Source organism: Martes martes (assembly GCF_963455335.1).
Source record: "Martes martes genome assembly, chromosome: 9".
Lineage (NCBI taxonomy): Eukaryota > Metazoa > Chordata > Mammalia > Carnivora > Mustelidae > Martes > Martes martes.
This window is the reverse complement of record NC_137896.1, coordinates 134,777,762-134,801,825: the sequence shown is the minus strand read 5'-3', so window position 1 is coordinate 134,801,825 and position 24,064 is coordinate 134,777,762. Positions and strand designations below refer to the sequence as shown.

General features: G+C 48.0%; 1 protein-coding gene across 1 annotated transcript; it reads left to right on the top strand.

Annotated features, from left to right (window-relative positions):
* The first annotated feature begins 942 nt into the window (after window positions 1-942).
* RSAD2 (radical S-adenosyl methionine domain containing 2) lies at window positions 943-17,466 on the top strand. Its single transcript, XM_080813152.1, has 6 exons — window positions 943-1,602; window positions 7,814-7,975; window positions 10,502-10,731; window positions 13,192-13,341; window positions 14,126-14,158; window positions 16,292-17,466. The coding sequence occupies exons 1-6, from the start codon at window positions 1,248-1,250 to the stop codon at window positions 16,454-16,456; spliced, it is 1,095 nt and encodes a 364-aa protein (XP_080669278.1). The 5' UTR covers window positions 943-1,247; the 3' UTR covers window positions 16,457-17,466.
* The last annotated feature ends 6,598 nt before the right edge of the window (window positions 17,467-24,064 follow it).

Sequence of the window (24,064 nt, the reverse complement as noted above, 5' to 3'; positions counted from 1 at the left end):
GGAAGAAGCCACTGTACCCCTTGACAATTAAGAACCATCTTAGAAAAGCATCTGATTTTCCCATGGTCTTTTATTTTTTTTATTAAAGTTTTTCTATATTTATTAGAAAGAGAGAGAGAGAGAGAGCGCGCATGAGCTGGGGGAGAGGCAGATGGAAAAAGAGAGGCAGACTCCCCGCCGAGCAGGGAGCACAATGCAGGTCTCGGACCCAGGACCCTGGGATCATGACCTGAGCCAAAAGCAGACGCTTAACTGACTTAGCCCTCCCAGGCGTCCCTTCCTATCATCTTTTAAAAATAAAATAGAAGTAAGGAACCTGGCTGACTCAGTCGGAGGAGGGAGTGACTCTTAATTTTGCGTTCATGAGTTTGAGCCTTACGCTGGGTATGACATTATTTAAAAATAAACCATAAATAGGGGTGCCTGGGTGGCTCAGTGGGTTAAAGCCTCTGCCTTCAGCAGAGGTCATGATCTCAGGGTCCTGGGATCGAGCCCCACATCAGGCTCTCAGGGAGCCTGCTTCCTTCTCTCTCTGCCTGCTTCTCTGACTACTTCTGATCTCCGTCTGTCAAATAAATAAATAAATAAAATCTTTTAAAGAAAATAAAAAAAAAAAACAAATAAATATGCAGGAAAACATAAATGTCCACGTTTTGGCATTATGAAAATACAGACGATGAATAACTCAAGGCAGATGAAAGATACATATTATGTACCTGTGCTTTTTCTGACTGTGATCCAAAAGGGGCCCCGAGGCACGTGGGGTCTGTCCTCAGCCTGCACAGGTCAGTCATACTTTGCATTCTTTGACTTTCAAAACAAACGGTCCGTGCGGGGCGGGGTGGGGGGGTGGTGGTGCTGGGGCAGGATGCCCGGGCGGAGCCCCCACGTGTGGTATCATGCATGAGCAATGCATCTGAAGTGGGGACTGTATCTCTCCAGGCTGCCGCTCTCTGCGGGACGGAGATACAGATGGAGAGAAGGTCTTGATCTGTTTCCAGTTGGAAGTCACGGGTGACCCAGAAGATAGGTGAAAGGTGAGGCAGACCGAGGCAGCTGCCGGCCCTGATCCTGAGCCTCGGGTCTTGGCGCTGTTCCAGCTTTCAATTTCATGAACAGGAAAATCGAAACTTGAGCTCAGCTGAGACTCAGTCAGAGGTGTGTCCATCCCGTCGGTGTGATAGGCTGGCCCAGCACATATAAACAGAATCCCCAGGTTCCGTGCAGCCCCAGGGCGCCTGGACACCATGTGGATGCTCGTGCCCTTCGCTTTTGCTGGAAAGCTGCTGAGTGCCCTCCGGAAGCCCCTGAGCTCTCTGTGGGGCAGCGTGGCCCCCTGGTTCTTCTGGCTCAGGTCAGCACTCTGGCTGGCAGGGGGCAAGAACACCCGGGCGCCACCTCCGTGGGGCCAGGGAAAACGGCAGGAGATCAGAGGGGAGGAGGAGGAGGGCCCAGACCAGCCCACCACCCCCACCAGCGTCAACTACCACTTCACCCGCCAGTGCAACTATAAGTGCGGCTTCTGCTTTCACACGGCCAAGACGTCCTTCGTGCTGCCCCTGGCTGAGGCCAAGCGAGGGCTAAGGATGCTGCAGGAAGCTGGTGAGTCCCCAGTCCTGGAAGGGAATCAGGGCACAGCCACTGGCTGGGGGCAGGCACAGGTGCGAGAGCTCGCACAGAATTTGAGATGCTTCCCGGCCCATCTTACGAGGGAGTATTAGGGTGAATTGGGGTGGGTGCTTAGGCCTTCGGAACCAGAGTTGGCTGGCACAGACGGTAAGGGATGCAAACCCGTCCCTCCTGGAGCCACCAAGTAAGCAGAAGTCTGTGCACCTGCCAGGCTCCCAGGGCACCCAGCGTGGGCCAAGAGACAGGATGGGAAGTCGTGCCACTTTCTGAGTTGGTCCAAAGCGCTGATAGAGTGGAGATTTCCAGAAATAGTTAAAGAGGGAAGTTGAAAACAAAGACAAAAACTTTGACTTAAGAACTGTAACGTTTGAAGGGCACCTGGGTGGCTCAGTCCGTTAAGCGCCTGACTCTTGGCTCAGGTCATGATCTCGGGGTTGTGAGATCGAGCCACGTGTCATGCTCCACGCTCAGGAGGGGTCTGCTTGAGATTCTCTCACTCGCTCTGTCCCTCCCCTCTTTCCACCCTCTCTCTGTCTAAAACACATAAATCTTAAGAAAAATAAAAGAATTACAATGTTTGAGTCTCTACTTTGAATCTTGTAAGTGCTCCTAACATGAAACTTTAAAGAAGCTATTTTGCAATACAAATACGGCAATGACTTTACTCTAGGCTCCTTTGCTGAATTTCCCCGCACCAGTACAGTGAAGGCATCTCGGGGAGAGCTCAGCCTGGCAATGTCTTCCACACTAGACCTGTTCCTTCTCACCTTCTCTTCCTGTCTTTCCTCGAGCTCCAGCCAAGCTAGTAACTTAGCAGCCTTGCCAACTTTTTCTCAATTTGCTTAGCTTTTTTTAAGGAAGTATACCATGCATGCACAAAATTGCACACATCCTGAGGGTTTAGCTGGACGAGTTTCACAAGGTGACCACACCCACGTAAACAGCCCGAGATCTTGAGAGAGAACATCACAGCATCCAGAAGCATCTCCCTTCCAGCCACTGCCCTGCCCAGGTAACCATGAGTTTGTCTTCTAACAGACAGTAGTTTTTGCCTGATTTTTCCTTTTTTTTTATGTAATGAAATTCTACCATGTGCACTGCCTTGGATCTGACTTATTTGGTTTTTTGCACAACCATCCACAGCTGTTCATCCAAGTACAGACCGGCCTCACTGGTCCCAGTGGGTTTTGGCTCACGGTCTCCTAGGCACATTGTATTACACCCATCCTCCCCCAACACCTGCATAAATCAAGCCTGTGATCATGCTGTCCTCGCTTTCTGGAATGCCCTCTCTCCTTCATTTGTGATCCCTTGGTGCCTATTACAAATACGTATTATAACATTTTTTTAAAAGATTTTATTTATTTATTTGAGAGAGAGAAGGCATGAGCAGGGGGAGGGGCAGAGGAAGAAGCAGGTTCCCACAGAGCAGGGAGCCCAACATGGAGCTCGATCCCAGACCCTGCGTTCATGACCTGAGCCGAAGGCAGACACTCAACCAACTAAGCCACCCAGGCACCCCTATTATAGTTTTTTTTTTAAGTTATACTATTATGCTTTGTTTTGTTGTTTTGTTTTTAATATTTGAATCCCCCAAAGAGTTTGACTTCCAAGGTAGAATTTATGTATTCTGTGTATTATGCATTCTATGCATCTTTGTGGCTACCAGGATATCTAGAATGTAAAAGGGGGTTGATGAATGTTTTTGGAGAGATGGATTAATAGATGAATGAATGAACAAAGGGAGGACTAGTGTCATGGGAAGAACCTAGACTCTTGACTTACAAGGCCAGGGTTTGAGCTCTTGCCCTAACACTTAAAAGACTTGTGAAGACATTTAAATTTTCTGAATAGCAGTTTAACAATCTTTAAAATGTAGATAATCAAGATAACGCCTATACCAGGCACCTGGGTGGCTCAGTTTGTTAAGTGTCTGCCTTCAGCTCAGGTCATGATTCCAGAGTCCTGGGATCAAGCTGGATGTCGGGCTCCCTACTCCGTGGGGAGCCTGCTTCTTCTTCTCCTTCTGCCTGCTGCCCCCCATGCTTGTGCTCTCAATCTCTCTCTCTCTCAAACTTTCAATCTCAAGTAAATAAAATCTTTAAAAAAAAAAAAAAAGGATAATGCCCATACCAACCTCAAAAAGTTGCCACATGGCACAAATAAGTGAATGTTCAGGGGCTTTTAAAGTGAGTATAAACCATTATGGTTATGATTAATATTTTTATATAATGATTTCTCAGTTTTAAGTAAATAAAGTCAAAGTCAATTAAAATGATCAAGGCATAACATAGGTTATATGCCCTCTAAGTGAGATTTCTGGTTAATAGAGGAAAATCTATTTTGGTGATGATTAAAAATGTAAGCTAAATGTAAATTATATTTAAAATGTATCACTCGGGTGGAAGGTGCTTTTACAACATATTTTTTTACTTTTCTCACTTACACACGGAGAAAATGGAGCAGAATTTGGCCCCTGTGAGCATCCGTAATCGATCCGTGCTATGGTACGATCGCTCCTTGTAGGTCGACTTCATTGTGAAGTAATCGTTGCTTGTCTATGATCTGAACTACATACCTGCATCCTGTTCCTTCAACTCTCCGTTCCTTTCATCCCGTCTACATCTTCCCCTCAAACTCCTTGAGGGCCGCTGGCCAATACACCGTCTCACCTTCTCCAGTTAATCTGACCCTACTTCACCACACTGTTGGGAATAATGATGTTTCTACTGAACGATGGTCACTGTCACACAGGCGGGCTCCCAGCGTGTTGGATTCCAATAGTGAGATGATGGAGTGGACCACTGTCCAGTCATAGACTCATCTGAGAGAGAGAGACGGCGTTGAAAAGAATAGCAGATGGCATTTGGTCTGCCATAAGCGGGGCTGTGCTGGGAGAGCTGGGACGAAGGGCAGTGCCCCTGATAGAGACGGAAGGCCGTGGAGCCTGCACACCCATCCTCGCTCCCATTTTCCCCCTGGTCTTATGATCTTGAATAAACCTTTGAACCTTCCTGAGTTTTGATGCCAGCAACTAAAAACCAGGATAATAATCCCATCCTTGCTGAGTGGGTTTCAGGAGTCAATGCTTGCCTGAACCATGTTGCCCTGGGTGAGCTTTGGGGAAGCCAGATGCAGATCAAGAGAGAAAAACTGGAAAGAGTTGTGTAATTTGCTATTCACCGTTCCTGGGGCAGGACACCTCTCGCCTCACAGGAAGTCCCGGGCCGGGGCAGGAGGGGACTGTAAATGTGACCCCATCAGTGTGGTTTTCACAGGAAGGAACTGATAGGGAGGCCAAGCCAGCGTAGCATGGGCTAGTCTGAACAATCAGTGAGCCCCGGGTGCCGGGGCTGTCCCGGTCGTCCGAGACCTGGCCCTGGGACCCAGAGGGCAGAGGACCATGGCCCCAAGAGAGGCCCTTGTAGGTCAGGGGCTTGGGGTGTTGCTCAAGAAGAGGACCTGACCATCCTTCAGCCAGGACCTGGAGACTGAGTCGGGGCAGCATTCCAAAGGCTGTGCTACAGGGAATTTGCACAGATTACATTTCCACGCACAGCGTTCGTTACTTAGCTGGTACAAAGTTTATTGAACGAATCTTAACAAATAACATTCTCAGGGAATTTTACGGGATAATGTGCTGTTTGCCCCTTAATAAGTTCCCCAGCCCTCTCTGCCAGTCTGGCTGGTGTCTCTAATTATTTCGTTCCTATGACCTGATCTGTTTGCAGTTCTTACCAGTCTCATGCTTCCCCCTTTGACCTCATGTGTGCTTCTGTTTCTGTGGCTCGTCAGCCTGGGTCCTTCCTTGCCATGCTCTGAGGCACCGTGGCGTCTGTCTCTAATCTGAGCATGCTGTCCAGTGCCCGTGCCTTCGGCACCCTCAACGTCCACCGGAGTGAGCATCTCATACTTCTCGTAGCGGAGGCGGTTGCTTCCTGATTACGAGTTCATTCTGGAAATGGCCCACTCTGATGTGGCCACTAGCACCGGGCATCTAGGACTCACTCAGCCAACCGAGTTGAACTGAACCGAATTCAAAGTGAACTCCACTAGGATAATATCCCTGTATAAAGTCTGTATGTCACGAACTTCTGGACCTTCTAGTTCATGTCCACGTTCCCTCCAATCTTTCCTTCGCTCCACTAAGATTCCAGAAGCACCACTGAAAGCAGGGGAACAAACCCACAAAGAAATCAACACAGTTGTTGGAACTGGTGGATGGCACTTGGACATCTTCTGCCTGTGTGCACAGGGCGGTGGCTGCTCGAGTTCTCCAGCCTGCCCCGTGGAATGCAGCACATTTCAGACACAAGAGCCATCTGATCACACAGAAGTACAGCACTGGTCGAGGAGGAGGTGAGGCAGGAGCGAGACAGCAGGTCCAAGGCAGATCCCCTGCTGCCCCCACCACGAGGAGAGCCCCTCCTCCTGCCCATGACCGAAGGCATATTTTCAGAAGGATCTGGACACCGAGGCTGGGCTCAACCACCCCAGGAGAAGCAGGGAGAAGAAAAGCACCATAGTGAAGACGGGGGAGTGAGAGTCTACCTGCTGGGTGTGAGAGCCCACGTTCTGGGGTGCAGACACCCAGGGGGTGTGGCATAGCAGGTGCAGAACAGAATGGCCCAGAGACATGACCAAGGCTCCCAGCATGTGGGGCGTAATCCAGGGACTGAGTCAGTTTCTCTCTCTGTCACTCTGCAGGAGAACCCCCCAAATGAGGGGTTTCTTCCTCAATCACAGAAATTCTCCTTCCACTCTTTGATGCATCACTCAAATAAGAAAGGACTAATAGAAACACTGAACTAAAAGGCAGACACCAAAATAAGCAAAGAGAATATAGGAAAACTTCAAAACATCTGTAACCGATAATCCCAGAGAGATAAGAGAAAATTTACATGTAAGAAATAGCGATGCGGTGCTAAGAAAATAAGATGTGGGAAAGTCTGGGGAACGGAAACTGGGATTTCTAAAATTAGAATTTTAATAGAAAGACTAAAAGATAAGGTCTTGGGAAAATGGGACGCAGGAGACACAGCAGGAAGGGCTGATGGTTACCAGCCAGAGCGCCAGCAAACCCTGGATAGGACCTCCAGAGAGATCTACACAACGGAGAAGAGGTAGGAGCTCTCAAACCCACGGTGTGAGAAACTTGCCATACCAGAAGAAGCGGTCTTTTTCTACCGGGGACCTGCCAAGTGGCCAGAACAATGAATAGAGACAGATTTGGCTAAGGCACCTCACCTTGAAATTTGGGGACACTGGAAAGAAAACTTCTGGATGGGAAAAAGTTATGCACTTTAAAGGGTTATAAATCAAAGTGTTATCAGGCTTCTGAATAGTAATATTAAAACCTAGAAGACAGCAAAGCATGCCCTTAACATTCCAAGCTCAAAGTGACTTCGCCTGGCATACTAGACCTGTCCAAACCAATGATCACAGATGAATTTTGAAACATATAAGTAAGATCTCACCTTGATTCATATTGTGCATTTTTTTCAGGAAACTGCTAAGGGCTTTTCCAAAACAAGGGAGTGCATCAAGAGAGGAAAGGGCAGGAATTCCAGGCCAAGAGGCGTCCAGCATGTGGGAGAGGGAGGGGGCCACCACCAGGGCAGGGTGCGTCGAGCTGTCTCAGGCTAGAGTCCCCAAGCAAGACCATTCTGGATGGGACAGAAGGGGTTTTCTGCACATCCCTGTGCTGTCTTCTCCATCCCTGTAACTGATTCCCTACTTTAAAGCACGTCTTTTTTATTTATTTTTTTATTTTTTTGAAGACTTTATTTACTTAATTATTTGAGAGAGAGTGAGCATGGGCAGAGGGGAGGGGTAGAGAGAGAAGCAGAGAGCCTGATGCTCGATCCCAAGACCCTGAGATCATGACCTGAGCCAAAGGCAGATGCTTTACTGACTGAGCCACCCAGGTGCCCTAAAGTGTATCTATTTTAAAGCAGGGGGGAAGGATAGGCCCCGGGTCATGTATATGGTTAGTTCCCCCTGCCAAGCCCTGCAGGGAGCATGGTGAGCCAAGGTTGGGGGTGGGGGTTGGGGATAATGGGTAGCTTTCATTTCATTTTTCATTACTTTGAAAAAACATTCCTTCTGTCATTAAAATAATGACAAGGGGTGTTTGTGCAATGCGCGGTGCAAAACGGAAGGATTCACGTTCTGCCTCTCACAGGGATGGAGAAGATAAACTTCTCGGGCGGAGAGCCGTTTATTCACGAGCGCGGCGAGTACCTGGGCAAGCTGGTGAGGTTCTGTAAAGAGGAGCTGCGGCTGCCCAGTGTGAGCATCGTGAGCAACGGAAGCCTGATCCGGGAGCACTGGTTCCAGAACTACGGTGAGCTTCCCTCCGCCGCGCTGTGGTCGCCACTGCAATGACCGGTGGTTCCGGACACCCTGGGCGTTAGGCCAGGCTCGCTGGGGGAGGAGACACCAAACTCAATCCCTTTGCAAGCCCAGCAAGCTTCTGCGGGACTCTATGCTTAGAGCCCTGTACTCATTGACTAACCCACGTGGCAGGACAGGTAACAAAATGTTAGTAAGCGCAGCTGCGTTACGCATCCCAGTTCAGCAGGTGCTGAGGCCAATGGCTCTAGCTTAGCCCCTGGCGGGAAACACCGACACAGTTCCGCAACCCCTACCTTATTGCTTGCCACTGATATTTTAGTTTTAAATATTAACGGAACCATCACTTCATTAGTCTCATGAATGAAGCAATTGGACCAAAACCGTATTTCCTATCTTTGGCTCCGTATTTGGCCGCTGAAGAAAGTGAAATACAATATCTGCGTGGGGACTGAAGCCCGGACTGATTATATCAGAACCTCGTGCCGCGCCACAGACCAACCTGGGGGGCTCCCGGGGATTCTACTCCGCGGCCTGGATGGCGAACCACAGATCCTAGGACCGTGGCCTTCCCTTACGGCTGAGTTTCCATGGGTGTGATATCCCTAGAGCGGTTCCCGGAACGAGGAGGGAGCGGTGGAGGGTATTAGCTGTTATTTCTACTGTCATTTTCGTCGACAGTCATAACCGCTCAGAACACAGTTTTCTGTTCTCACTTTGTATGAGCTCTTGGAGCCTGGACATCACTGCAAGAGGGGGTGCCTTTACCCTCTGCTGAGGCCGCTCACGGGAAGTCTCTGACCACATCCCCCCGCCGAGATGGTGGAGAGATGCGCGTGGGGAGGGAAGAGTGTGGGTGAGGGCGGGGCGGCCGGTCTCATGAAGGGGAAGCAGGAAGACAAATGCCAAAGTCTCTGGGACAAGTAGATCAGGGAAGACCAGATGACCTGAGAACCAAAATGACTGTGAAGGGGTCACTTAGTGAAACGGGGTCAGAAGTTTCCAAATAAACTCTGGGCGCCGGATTCAGAGCGGGAAGGAGGGTTCAGGGAACGGTATGGGCAGGGAGAATGGGTCGGGCTTGCTGGCGCTGTCCCCGGGCCACGCTCTCCCTCCAGAACTGGCTCCCCATGCCCCGTGTGGGACGCAGGATCACAGCGTCCAGGGTCAGGAGCTCAGATGCTGGCGTGGGAGACTCCTCGTGAGGGAGCGAATGTGGAGGTGCAGAAGAAAAACCCGCTTCAGTCGTAGGGAGACCATAAGCAAGGGGGAGGCCATGGAGCATGGGAAGCGCCGTGCTCACGGACGTCTGTCCTCTGTGGGAACGCAGGGTTGGTGCTGCCAAATTCAGGAATCTACATTCCATGTTAAATCTCCCAATGAAATATTTGCAAATAATTTGGAATATTGTCGGATGTCACGAGGGAAGACGGCAGCAGGGTTTATGTATAACCGTGTGGCCCGCAAGCCGATCTTCCGCCTCCAGCGTAAAGGACCAGGGGCCAGTTTGTGTGCTCGAGTGGACCAAGAGAGCCGTTTTGGAGAAACCGCCACGTCTCTAAGTTTGGCAGTTTTCTGGGAGCGCTCGCAAGACTCAGTAGCCAGTAGACTCCTGGCTGAGGCTCGTCAGGGCAGAAACTGCGGTGCAGAAACAGCAGGGGTAGACATCACGGGGGGCCCAAAGACGCGGGCCTCTGAGTCCTTCCCTTCTAGGATGTAGAAGATGTGCTTTCTCTCGCGCGGTGAACCTTAGGGACATGTCTGGAATGTTGTTGCCGAGGAATGTTCACGTGAGCCTTAGGGTCTGGGGCTTTTATGTAGGGCTGGTCTCTCAGACACGTACTGCTGGACATCATCCGTGGCAGCTGAAACGCAGGACTCCCCACAACAAAACCAGCTACATCACGAATCTTGCACAACAATCCCAGCAACTCTTGACAAGCTGACTTAACATGCCCCATTGCTCAGACATAGACACATCATCAGCCGGAGACACAGAGAACATTCTGGGGGTCATACATGCAGGGACTGGCCAAAACTCCATCATCGTTCCATGCCCTTCCAGAGAACCTCCAGGGTCCAGAGACCCCATGCCCTCCAGAGACAAGGAGTCAGCAAACAGATCTGCTGCGCTAACTCTCTCTTCAAAAGGGCTCCTACAAGACAGTCTGAGAGCAGGAGGAGGGGAGATAATCCAGATGTAGCAATTAATGAAGGACTTCATTTAAATATACCAATAAACACTTGCACACATGCAAGTGTGGCTTTAGGATGGTCAAAGGGCCGTCTCCTCCAGATCCTCTCCATCACGTCATGATATGTATATTTTTCCCAAGATTATTTAAACAAATACCAAGTATAGTTGACATTTCCGTGAGTGTTGTAGGTATGAAGAAAAGTCTTTTTAAGCATTAGAACCTAGATACAAGCAAGATGTGTTTTATCATAAAGAGAGATAAATGGCCTAGAAGTGTTTGTCCTTGAACAGAAAAGCTTAAAGGTGCTCACTTTCCCTCAGGTGAGTATCTGGACATCCTCGCCATCTCCTGTGACAGCTTCGATGAGCAGGTCAATGTCCTCATCGGCCGCGGTCAAGGAAAGAAGAACCACGTGGAAAATCTTCAGAGGCTGAGGGCATGGTGTCGAGATTACAGAGTGGCCTTCAAGATAAATTCTGTCATTAATCGATTCAACGTGGACGAGGATATGAGGGAACCGATTAAAGCCTTGAACCCTGTCCGCTGGAAAGTAAGTACCGTGTCCCTTTTGCTGAGGGTCGTTCAGAAAATGTTCCAGAGAGACTTTGACACTGAAACCCAAAATGTCTAGGTGAGGGAGGACTCTGCTCGGACCGAGCCAGCCGGGAAACTGGGTCTTTGGTCCTTCCTCCAGCTCCTTTCAACTTTACACTGCCTCCACTCCCGCTGTCCCGATCTCCCCTCTGAAAACTGGGCCCGATTCCCTTCTGCAATATTGGGAGGATAAAGGTCAAAAGATATAGTCGGGGGCACCTGGCTGGCTCAGTCAGTAGAGCATGAGATTGTTGACCTTGGGGTTGTGAGTTCAAGTCCCACGTTGGGTGTGGAGATGACTCAAAATTAAAATCTTAAAAAAAAGAAGAAAAGATACAGTCAGTGCTTGGACGGGTTCTGAAGAATATGCCCATAGAAAACCTAACCTGTATGTATTTATTAAATATATTAAGGATTTCTTTTAAAACTCTTGGCTTAGTCATAATGGATAAATCTGTTCATACATTTTTCTTTGAATTATTTGAAGATACTGGGGCAACACTATTCCCCGGTTGTGGCAAAGTTTTTTTGCCAAGATCTGTGCTTTAGGACTGACCCTCTGTCAGCTACGACAAAGTCTAAAGTTCAAACTCGGGGCGTGTTTAGTCCACGATGTGCAGGATTCGGAAATAACAGTCATTCTTGCCCCTGGCCGTCCTTCGGAATCAACCCGGGGAGCTGTTTAAAAAGCAACTTCCTGGACCCGCACCCCCTGCCCAGAAGGAACTGGAGGTGGGACGGTGGGACGGTGGGAGGAACAGACGCTGTGGTCCCAGAAGGGGGAGGGGCGAGGGCCAGAGGCAGGCTCGGTTCTTAGATCCTCCTTCTAGAACCATCTTCCCATCTCCTTTTCCCTGACAACCCCCTTGCTCTCTTCCTCATTCTTCTCTTTTCAGCTTCTCTGTATGGGTTGAAACATTTTTCCTCCTGACTTTGGTTTGCCAGGACCTCCTCGTGGCCTCTTTATCTCAGCGCTCTCTTCTCCGATCTTATAACTCCTCCTGTGGCTCCCACTCGCTGATCCACTCCAGAACTGCCTGTTCAAAACCCTGAGGTTTCTGGAGGGAGCAGATTAGCGGCTGCCTGTTTGGAGAGCAGGTTTCGGCTCAGATCACGGGTGTCTACAGGCCGCAAACGGATGAAAATCGATGTTCTTGGGTCAGGTGTGTGGCCCCCCAGGCTGCCTCCTCCATGCGAGGGCCTGGGCTCGCAGCCCCGTCAGCAGTACACCAGCCCCGGCCATGCATGGGCCGGAGGAGACCTCCTGGTATTCCTCAGCGGAGGGCTCTGGGGTCACCTGGAGGCTTGCCGTAGTGACAAGAGAGCGGCCCCTCCTAACCTGGCTCCGCCGATCTCACCCTCCTCCCCCCATTCTGCTTCTCAAGCTCCATTCGAGCTGTGGGTTCTAGAACCAAAGTCACGAGGGAAGAAGCCCACGTGTGTCTTTCCCTGCCTGATGTCCACACCAGCGTGGGCTTCCAACCCGTGGCGACACCTCCTCTGACCTCTCTGCCAGGCCGCTCTCCTCACCCCGTTGCCTGGACTGGGCTCGGGTGCCGTAGGGACAACAAGGAGGGGTGTCCCCTCCCTAGCAGCCAGCCTACTGAGCAAGACGGTCATGAAAGCAGAGAGTAAAACTACTGTGGGACGAGGGTCTGTGAGGACCGGGGAGCACAGAGGAAGGGGGTGGAAATAGAGTGAGCAAAGAAGGCAATGTTAGGGAGCTTTACAGTTAAATCTAAGCTGACTAAAATGTTAACTAAACACTGTGTATAATCCCCCCTTCCATGAAAACGCCACAGACCCGGGCTCTGGGAGGGCCCGTGTGTTTCATCAGCAACCATCTCGTTTCGTCTTGAGCAGGTCCCTGGGGAAGAGTTTTTCCTTCTCAGGTGATGGTCGTCCATACGAGGGAATAATACATTCACATACACACACAATTATTTACTTACAAGAATGTTGGACGACTATCACTGCCTTTGGAAACTGTCCTTGTATATTAACTGAAAAAATAAACCCCATAGTCGAGAGGCCTTAATAAGGATATAATGAAGTCAGCAGAAACAACGTTTTGGAAATATCATTCCTTGGTTTGGGGATCACGAATGATTTGTTTATTTTCTTGATGCTTTTGCACAGTCCATATTCCCGGCAATGAACACCTACCTGTTGTCTGGTGGTCTGAAAAGTCAGATTATCAGACTCGATCAAACATGCACTAGTCAGGTCTTATATTTGCAGACAGTTGGTACTTCCTGACTTTGAAGGCCCCAGAGCAGTGTCTTTCTAGACCGTTCCTGAGTCAGCGGAGTCTTCTTTGCTCGGAAGAGATGATGCTGCTGGGTCGGGGGAATGGGGTTTGGGGTACAAACGGCGGGAGCCTGTTGGCAAAGCAGACGCCATCCTTGTCTTGCAGGTGTTCCAGTGCCTCCTGATTGAGGGCGAGAATTCCGGAGAGGAAGCTCTGAGGGAAGCGCAACAATTTGTTATCAGCGACGAAGAATTTGAAGGATTCTTAGACCGCCACAAAGAGGTGTCCTGTTTGGTGCCCGAGTCCAACCAGAAGGTTGTATGACACAAACATGGCTTGGTTCATCACCACAACTTGAGACTGATTCTGAACAGGGAGCTCTAGCCCGGAGGGATTCACACGCTGTTCCCGTGGAGGGTTCTAGAGCAGGCTGGGAGGGATGCTGTCCCCTTCCCGCTGTGGGACCTCTGGAGGACCTTCGGTGGCCCTTCCTCCCCCACCCCCGTCCTTGGACCACGCATCCCCCAATACTCCCACAATGGGAGCTGTTCCAAGGACACGGCCTTGAGCAGGGGTGGCTTCCCATAGGAGGGTAGGTACACCTTCCACATACCTAGAGAAGGTATAACTAGTTACAGGTAATGAAGTCGCAGTAGAACCTTCAGGCAGGCTCCCAGGGAATGGCGTTAAAGCTTTACAGATTGAATAAAGGGGGACATTCGGTGTAGGGTCGGAACAGCCATTGGGAATACTGAGTAAAGAACAGGGCTCTCCCGCGGCTTGAGGAAATGGGGAAATTCTCCCGGGGATCTGATTGTCAGAGAAGCTGTCGATGGAGGCCGTTTGATGCTTCCAGCTTGGGGTGGAGAATCCAGAGAAGCCTGGCATCTGCTAGAATCTGAACAGACACAGACGGATGTCCCTTGCGGTGCGTGTTGGGGGGACTGGGGGCGCCGGCCGACGGATCGCCTTGGAAGGGACACACCCAAAGCCACTGAAGTAGTAAAGCACAAACATGCAGACACTGTGGGACCGACCGTGGAGGGCGCACTGAAAAATGCAGTTGAAACTAAATTTGTATTCCATTTCTCTTTCACAGATGAAAGATTCCTACCTTATTCTGGATGAGTATGTAAGTATTCGTAAGGGATTATAAAATTGGAAAACTTTTAAATAACAATAATTTTTAAAAGGAAAAACTAATTAAGCCGCCGTGTCAGTGTTGCGCTATCATGAGCCTGACCGGTCCCGGTTCTCCTTCTGAGCCAGCATTTCCTGTTTTTGTGGTCACTGATCGGCGTTCACGTTACAGAGCCCTTCCTGCACTGGGTGGGCTCCGAGCTAAGCACGTGGGCAGGACTTTGCTTGAATCCGGGCCCCGTGTTTGCACCGACCCTAGGCGATGGGTCCGTGGATGTCACCTTGGATCTGACACTGTGAAAGCAGAGTCCTGTGTCGCACTGGCTTGGGCTGGGAGTTTCCTGGCAGTGGGAACCCAGGGAACTTTGGAGGCAGGTCTTATCACACTTCCCATTACCTTTAACACCTCTGATGCTGCTTGTCCCTGATGGATAAGCCTTAGCCCAGGTGAGGATCCATGACAGCTCCTGTCCCAAAGCCCCCGGTTGTATTGCTACCCTCTGTCTCAGAAAGAAAAAAGAAAATCCATCCCTTCTCAAATTTGAAAGACAAGTCTCTTTTTTCTTTCCTTTGTCTTTTTTGAGGGAAGGGCCAGATTCATAAACTATTGCCAGTTGTTCTAGTACAGGACGAACAAGTCCATTCAAAGATGTTTCTAAGAAATGAGCTCAGGGCACCTGGGTGACTGAGTGGTTAAGGGCCTACCTTCGGCTTAGGTCATGATCTGGGGGTCCTAAGATCAGACCCCACGTCGGGCTCCTTGCTCAGCGGGGAGCCTGCTTCTCCCTCACCCTGCCCTCCAGCCTACCCCCCTGTTCCTGCCCAAAGTCTCTCTATCTCTCTCAAATAAATAAATGAATTTTTAAAAATAATAAAAATAAATTTTATTTTATTTTTATTTATTTATTTTTTTACAAAAGAAAGACAGAAACAAGCTCTAACAAGAACAGTGATTCAGTGTATACATGGAATTCGGTGTTTTGAGAAATACTTGTTTTGACTTTTGGTATTTTAGTGTTTTCAAATTAATCAATGTTGCTTCATAACCCTTTCGCTGTTTCTCAATATGAGCATTCTTTATGGGTCATAAGGGGAAAGGTGATGACACTAATGTTCTGCATGTGGGTTTGAGGTAGAGAGGAAAGGTCAAACAATTTATTTTTATTTTTGTCTTTTTAATTTTATTTTTAGAGAGCACACATGCAAGGAGGGGGACTGAGGGGAAGGGGCAGAGGAAGGGGGAGAGGGAGAATCTTGGGCTCCACGTTGAGTGTAGGGCCCAAGGTGGAGCTTAATCTCATGACCCTGAGATCATGACCCGAACTGAGATCAGGAGTTGGATGCTTCATTGACTGAGCCACCACTGCACCCCAGTTTTTATTTTTGGAGTGTCATGACTGGCTGGGGATTTTGACCAAGGCTCTTCAACAAACTCTCGGCTCTCCACACAGTTGCCACAAACAGTGAACCAAAAGTTGCTTTTGGTAATTTAAGAACATTCAAGGTATTACTACAAGATGCTTCGTGACAGGGTAGGTCAGAAGACGTGTGAAGACCTCATTCTTGCCTGTAAGGTGTTTAACGTAGGATGAAAACTGCGACCCTCCAGTAGGCGTCTATGACACTTCTTGGCCTCGTACCTGCCTTTGTACTTACTTTCTTATCCCCCTTTCTCCTTTTCTCAAAAGAGATTTTTATTCATGTCATGCCTATATATTTATAAACCATTTTCACTCCAGCAACATCATCAACCTGCAATTTCCTGCAGACACCACCCTGTTTCATGGATCCGTGCTCTTGTAACACTGTTCTCTCCAGACTATGATTTCTGAACATCACCCCTCCCCCATGCAGGCACATGCACCAGCTGTGGCACACGTGTAATTCGGTTGATCATGCACTTCATTGGTCAGACGTGTTTTTGTTAGTTAAAGTGAGCTCCTTGTGCAGAGAAAGGGTCTTCAAGGAGGTCAGCATCCTCAGGATGGCATCTGGCCCACAGCCTTTAATAAATGTTTGTTGAAATGACAGCACTGTCAAAAATCATTCTGAATTAATTCCCAGAATTGAGTTTCAAGGAATCAATTATACAAAAATATCTCCTTTCTGTCTTCGAATTTTCCAGATGCGCTTCCTAAATTGTAGGAATGGACGGAAGGACCCTTCCAAGTCAATCCTGGACGTTGGTGTGGAAGAAGCTATCAAATTCAGTGGGTTTGATGAAAAGATGTTTCTGAAGCGAGGAGGGAAATACGTGTGGAGCAAGGCGGACCTGAAGCTGGACTGGTAGGGCCGGACGCGGAGCCACCCTCCACCCGCCCGCGGGGACTCGCACTCAGACTCAAGGTGCGGTGGCCTCCGGGAGCGGCGCGTCCTGTCGGCATTTTGCAGGGGCCCCAGATCTGATTTTCTGTTGCGCAGTCGCCCCAGTTATTTGTGGTAACTGAACACGCAGATCACTTGGGCCACCGAAACCCACAGATGAAGCCAAACCATTAACTTCAGTTAATTCGCTTATTTGGGGTTTCGGTTTTTGAGCAGTGTTTTCTGGGACTCCTGGCTCCCCAGTTTTGATGTTATGTTTCCAGTCCTTTCATTTCATAGAGCCGGGTTGTTGTTGTTTGTTTTTTGTTGTTTTTTTTTTTTTCTGCTAAATACTGAGATGCCAATTTTCACACCTAGAGCAATAACAAAATCTCTCCCCCAACTGTTCTTCTTGTTGCAATGCTCTTTCCTTTCTGCCTTTCTACCACTGAGGTCTTGGACTCTTCACCCAGAGGTCTAGAAATGGACAGCAGCTGTTTCAAAGAGTAGGCAATGACCACCTGACCAGTTTTCAGTAAGTACCTCGAAGGAGATGGTCGGTCTGCCCGTGCTCTGCACCACCCTGGCCCGCACTGGCCCTTCCATGACCGTGAGCCATCTCTGCGCTCCCCTTCCTTTCCGAGAGTCTCAGCAAAACCAACAAACCCTGTGCACTTCGTGACAAAGTTGACACAGGGTCCGTGTTTGGGTTGCCTTGTGAACCTGTTACTCCCGCCACCTGAGTCGGCCAAGTGAGTTCTGCCAAATGAGTTCATTGGAATAGACAGTTGTCCCCACATCTCTGAGAGATGACGCCTTATGGCTCAGATGGTTAAGCCTTCAGCTCACATCATGACCTCCAGGTCCTGGGATCGAGCCCTGCATCCAGCTTTTGGCTAAGTGGGGAGTCTGCTCCCCGCTCTGCCTGCTGCTCCCCCTGCTTGTGCTCTCTCTGTCTCTCTGTCTTTCTTCCTTTCCCTCTCTCTCAAGTGAATTAAAAAAATATATAAAAAAAAGAAAAAGAAGAAGGAAAAAGAAAGAAAGAAAGAAAGGGTGGACGGACAGACGGACATCTTACTAGATCAACCTGTTGTGTTAGGAAAAAGCACTGGACTGGGATGCAGGAAGGCATGTATGGAAGCGTCTAGAATGTACCTGGATTTTATGTAAATGAAGCCAGGGCACAATATAATAGGTCTCAACTAACTCTGAATCACTTGAAATAAGGATATAATTTCAGTCAATAGGAGAAGTGCCTTCCTTTGTCAACTTCTTTGGGAAATGTCACCTAAACTGGGTCAGGGAACAAAGTCGCCTCCTTGTGGAAATACCAATGCAGTTTGTTTATGTAATTTAGACAGTATCTCATTGCCTGGAAAACAACAATTTCCTATCATTGTTTCAGAAAAGCAAAATCATGGAAAATATTTTTGCCCAAGCATGAAAGTTTTGATCTAGCTGCCATACCAGTATTGGTCACTAGGTGGCAGTAAATGTTGCCTGAGTCCATGAAGCAGCCACACAGAATCCCACTTAAATTACTTTCCAGACTTGGTGGTTTTGAAAGTTTGGTTTTTGTTAAGTTTTTGGTTTTTTTTTTTTGGTCAGAAAATATATTTCTACTTCATATTTTAAGTCACTATAATTCAACTGAAATTTTTTGTGTCTCAAACAAGATAACATAAATGGGTAAAATAAATATACATATAAATAAAATTTTAAAATTAATTCGTTAATTTTAGAAACAGGATAGGTTGTCATGTATTTTTCCATTTTACTTTGTGTTATATTTTATGAGAAAAATGAATTAGAAAGCTTTTTTTCCTGTTTGGGTTTTGACAGCCAATAAGCTAGAATTACCTTAATATAATCTGTATAAATATAAAAGGTTTTTTGTTTGCTTTTTTTTTTTCTTTAATGTAACATAAGCACACTTTGCTGATATTCACATTATTCAGCAAGAGCAAGTTCAGCAAAGAAAGATCACAGATGTGGAAGCCCTGAAGACATTGTCTGGAAGACAGCGGGGCCTCAGTCGTTATTATTTGAAACAAAATCTAGGTCAGAAGCCCACATTTTCTGAGTTGGAATAAATTTCTCTCAAATTCACTCAAATTCAAAATGCAGGGAATTGTATAACTCTTCCCCAAAGGGAAGTCTAAAACATAGAAAAATAAAACAACGACACCTGAGAAATATTTTAAATATTTTTCTAACCAGTTTGACACCAGTGCTCCACAGCCTCGGGCCCTGTCAGGATTTGCAATGTTTAAAATATCTAAAAGTTTTCTTCTTCTTAGAGGGGAGAAATATGGACATATAGCATTAGGGTAAAATTCAGATTTGGATTACCTAACATTTTGCTTTATTTTTTTCAGTTCTAAATAGGAGTTTGCAGTTTGGTGAAACACTTTTTTTTTTTTTTTTGGAAAAAACAAACAGAGGGCACTCACCGTGATGGGCACTCGGTGGTGGATGGAAGTTCTGGGTCACTATATTGTACACCTGGAACTAGCACAACACTTTTGGTTACCTGGAATTTAAAAAAAAATCATATTTAATGAAAAAAGAAAGGAAAGTATAAATGGTGATTTATCTGAGGCCTCTTAGCATCAGTGTTGAGTGCAAAGGTTTTGTGGTGTTTTTAAGTAGGTTTACACCATAAGAAGAACAGAATTCTGCCTTAAGAAACCCGTGAAGGTCAGACATGAGTAACGGTGTATTGGTTTAAAAAGCATGAAGCATCGCTGTCATTCAGTGATAAAGGACATGAAAGTTGCCTGTTTTCTCTGAAGTTTGACGATGGCGGAGGTCATCCAGCTGAATCGTCTGGAACTCAGGCTCCTGTCCCCTCTCCTGGCATTTGGACTCTAGCCGTAGGTTTGGTAGAGAGAACCGTGATGCTAAAATTAGCAGAAGTCTCGATGAGGCTCCATCAGGCAATAATTCTCCTTCTTGGCTGCCCACTTGTTGAAAGACCATTTAATCAGCTGGGATTAGGGGGAAAATCGCCATGCTGTAAGGTTTTAAGTCTTTGTCTTGAGTGTATATAGGTCCCAATTTGGGGAAAAACATATATTTTCTTCTTCATATGTGATGCTCTTGAATACCGGTCTGATGTATTGTAAGACGCTGTAATATATTAAAATATTTTTGTACAACACCTTCTCTCTCAGTGGGTCAATGTAATGAAGCCCCTCCTTGGTGCACAATTAAAGGAATTGTGTGTTTTTACAAAGTGCCATTGCTAAAGGCAAGTACAATTTAAAAATCAAGGTTATCAATAATTAATAAGTATATTCAGGCAACCCAATCAGCAACAAGATAGAGTGTAGATGAGTCACTGGGGAAAATGCCCTTTGTATTTTAAAATGAAAGCCAGCATCTTGGGGACCAGGTATCTAAAACTTGATCATGCCTGAGATAGCACTGGCCTCCGTGCCGGGGGTCCTAGCTCCATGCTCCATGGTCACACTCTGAGTGTGAACTGGGTCAGACGTCCAAGGGGCAGGCAGGTGCCTTGCACTGGAGTCCAAGGAGGTGCAGAGCTCACCCTAGCACCCTGGTTCCCAGCTGTGGGTTCAGTTCTCGAGCCATTCCTTTGCCTCCATCCACCTGTCCTGCATTGGCCCCACGAGTTTGGGGACATCGAGCCCTCCCCCGGCTGCAGTCCAGCCCTCCTCCCTCTCATCCCTCCCATAACTGATTTATTTTTTCATTCAGAGCATCTCAACTTGTTCCTGTCTGATTCTGCTCTCAGTTCCAGGCTCTTAGAGCCAAGAGCTCTGCATTCCTGGCCCCAGTGTCCACCTCATGCCCTCCAGACTTGGATGGGTCCCCATTGGCCATGCAGCATTCTCTCAGACATGCCCTTTCACCTGACCTCTGCCTAGGGCACTCACCTCTCCGGGAGAGATGCGACCTCAACTACCCTCATCCTCCTGGATGCCTGCCAGCACTGGGCACCAGCCCCAGAGAATGGGTCAGATCCAGGGCCTTGAGGACAGGGAAAGAGTCTTAAGGAGGCAGCTTGAGTCCTTGATCATTGTGTCTGGGCCACATTTGGGGTACACAACCCCTGCTGCCAAGTGCCCTATCCAGTCGGGGCGGGGGGGAGGGTGAATTACAAAGAAAGCCCACACAGCATGTCTAACTCAGATGCTACTAAGATAGGCTTGAAAAGCCCGAAAGACTTTAACGTTTTCTTCATGACTCTAAAAATAATACATTTTTGGTGTACATTAAAAACAGAGGAAAGCAAAATGAAAAAAATAAAAATTATCCATAATCGTATCACCCAGAGGTAACTGCTAATTTACTTCACATCTTTCTGGTCAGGCATATTTTTTAACAGAATTGAGTTCATTCTCAATTTTATTTCCCACATAAATTCTTCCTAAGGTTTTTAAAGCCAATTAGCATTCTTATACTTTCATGAGAACAGCCAGCTCCTCACAATTCACACTAATAGATGGAAGACATTCAATGTCCTTCTAAAAACCACAGTTGGTTTGGAAAAAAAAAAAAAATCACTGGTGTTGGTTTTTGAGTTGCTTACACCTTTGTTGATGAATGTGACTATATCTCATGTTCTGGGAATCCACTTTATCCAGAAGAAAAAAAAATAATAATAACAATAACAATAACAATAACAATATAATAATAACAGTAAAGCTTGTTTGTGCAAACTCATTCCTGGAGGATCTGGGAAATGGCCCAAAAGTGATTTATGTTTTCATTCAGTGCCATCTTGACTTGGCCCTGTCTGATTTTGCTCTCAATTCAACGCAAAGTTTCTTCCCACCACGGAGCAATTCTCCAGGACCTGTGGGTGCTCCATTTTATTCACCTCCACTCTGATGTATGTGCCTGAGATAGCGGTGGGAGCTCGGGCTAAGGGTTCAGCCCACAGGATTGCCCCACACACCCTTCCTCAGATGGCAGTCCCAAGCCCGGGGCATCACCCGTGTTCCTGACTGACCAGCTATAGATTAGAGGTTCCCACAACCCCTCCTCGGGTTTAATTAATTCTCTAGAGAGGTTCATGGAATTCAGACACTTTACTTTCTAGATGTTTATTATGAAAGGATAGAGCTCAGGAACAGCCAGAAGGAAGAGATGTGGAGGGCCAGGTATGGGGAAAGGTTAGGAGTCCCGTGCCAACTCCAGGGGCACCAATCTCCCCCAATCTCTATGTCTTCCCAACCTGGGAACTCTCTGAACCTCATCTTTTTGGGTTTTTATGGAGGACTCATTACAGAGGGTTGATTGAGTAAATTATATGCCTTTGGTGATTGAAAATCTCCAGCCCCTCTCCCCTCCCAGAGGTCTGGGGCTAGGGATGCAGGTTCCAACCTTCAAATCACCAGGTTGTCTCCCCATGCAATGAGCTCGCATCCTGAGGGCTTTTCCAAATTCGCCTTATTAACAGAACAAAATCCACTTCCTCTCATCACTTAGGAACTTCCAAGGGTCTTTGGAGTTCTCTGCCAGGAAGGGGAGCAAAGACCAAATGTACATCTCCTTATAAACCACCGTCTCACACCCTGAGACCCCCTTAGCTCCTCTGACCTCTAATCAGTGCTCTCTCTTGAGGTCTGAGCTGTAACCAACTTCCTGAGAATTCTCTCCCGCAAGCAAGTAGTTACTGAGGAGTCAGAAAAACGGAGAATTTGTGAGGTTAGAGCCATGTCTTTTCAGGAGGGATAACTTACTGCCCCTCACATCTGAGTCGGAGCTGTCACCTTTCCCAGGAAACCTGACAGATGGTAAGCCTCCCAGTGTTGTCTGGACTGAGCTGGCCCGACTCAGCTCCGGCCACCATGACAAACCACCACAGACTGGGTCCAGCACATACCTGTGTTTCTTCCCGTTCTGGAGGCTGGAAATCCAAGATCAAGGTGCTGGCTGATTTGGTTCCGGGTGTCAAAAAAAAAAAAAAAAAGAAAGAAAGAAAGAAACATCAAGCCCTAAACGGAGGCATTTTGCCCCCAGCACAGCCAACAGGACTCAAGGATAGTTTCAGCCTCTCCCTGGGACGTGACCTTTTAAAAGTCCTTCTGGAAGGTCCTAATGGGCTCTGGTGAGGCCATCTGCTGGATGAACCCCTGCTGTTGTTTTCCCCTGGAAAGAAGACGTCCTGGCCTGAAACAAGCCTTTCTTTCTCCTGCTGCTGCTGGCTTCTTGCCCACCGTCCTTCCGGCAAACACCTTCCCCTGTGTATGGCCTAGCGGCTCTCCGCGTGCTAAGGAATGCTACTGGATTCATGAATCACTTAAGAAAGCCTATTTGATCTTCAAATTCACTCTGTCGAACCTTGTTTTTTAACATGGGTAAAATCCCCACTGGTCTGTCCTCACGTGGCAGAGACCGCCGTTCTGCAGCCTCCGGGCTGCTCGGAGTTCAGACCATGTCGGGGCCAAGAGGAGCAGAGAGCTGTTCCCTCTTCCTTCCCAACCGCAGGACACCCAGACTCCACAGCTGCCTAAAGGTTTTGTTGTTTGTTTATGCTGAGCTGTGGAGCCGTCTCTTGACCATTAGATATTGGGAATGTATGTCTTTCTTTCAGGAAACGGGGTCTGTCCTTACCGCATGGTCCTGGTGATGAGGGAACAGGAGGCAAGCAGAGGCCACCCCACGACCCCCAGCCCCCAGCTCTGGGGTGGGATGCATGTGACATTCCCCAGGCACCCCTGGTGGCCCTAAAACGAAGGGAAGGAAGAACAAAGGGTTAGCTGACAGTGACAAGATCACAGTCCCGCTCAGCAGGAGCCTCCATCAGGTCACCAACATCCCTGTGATTTACAAGGAAAACACGTTCTTAACAATAGCCTAACTTCTGGAAACCCATAGCTCAATTTCCTGGAGCGCTACCGTCACCCTTCCCTCCACAGTGATGTGGGAAACAGAGGCAAAAGGGAATGTAAATAAAATCAAATTTCCTTATGACCTGCAGCCCATTGACAAGGATCTGTGATAGGGAATGTATAAGAGTCCTTAATGGTAACGCTTTACTGGAAGGAAAAAACTCTCTAAGCTTGACCGTAGCCACACCCCCAGCATCCTGAGAGTATTCTCGAGCATGTGAAAGCCCTTTTGGACACCACCCTTTCTCCTCACCACCCCAACCCCCACGTGCATCATCAGCCACTCCTCACAAGCCCCATGCAGCACCTCTTTGTGCCCACGGGCCCTGTCCCCGTGCATTAATAAGACCACATGTTTGCACCAAAGATGTCTCAAGAATTTTTCTTGGCCATGGGCTCCAGACCTCACCAACATCCCCAGACTACATCATTGGGATAAGAGTAAGTTCTCAGAAACACGGCCCAGTAGGTCCAACATTCACACCAGCTATGAGAGGGGAGAGGGGGGAAGGGGAAGGTGGGTAGCTAAATCTTCAGATGCACACCAAATGGAGAGGGAAAGAAGCCGCATTCTTCAGCCTGAATTTGCACTCAGCCCCGTCCAGTGCCAGACACACAGATAAAAAGAAAAGGTTGCAGAAGTGCAGGGAGCACAAGACAGATTAAAGAATCCAAAGGGGGTGGGGGCATCCGGGTGGCTCAGTCGGTTAAGCCTCTGCCTTCAGCTA

What these genes read in the sequence shown, in the direction of transcription:
- RSAD2 (XM_080813152.1), top strand. Translation starts at nt 1,248, where the DNA reads ATGTGGATGCTCGTGCCCTTCGCTTTTGCTGGAAAGCTGCTGAGTGCC. An exon ending in AAGGATGCTGCAGGAAGCTG is followed by an intron (nt 1,603 to 7,813) that starts GTGAGTCCCCAG and finishes TGCCTCTCACAG; the next exon opens with GGATGGAGAAGATAAACTTC. An exon ending in TGAACCCTGTCCGCTGGAAA is followed by an intron (nt 10,732 to 13,191) that starts GTAAGTACCGTG and finishes CTTGTCTTGCAG; the next exon opens with GTGTTCCAGTGCCTCCTGAT.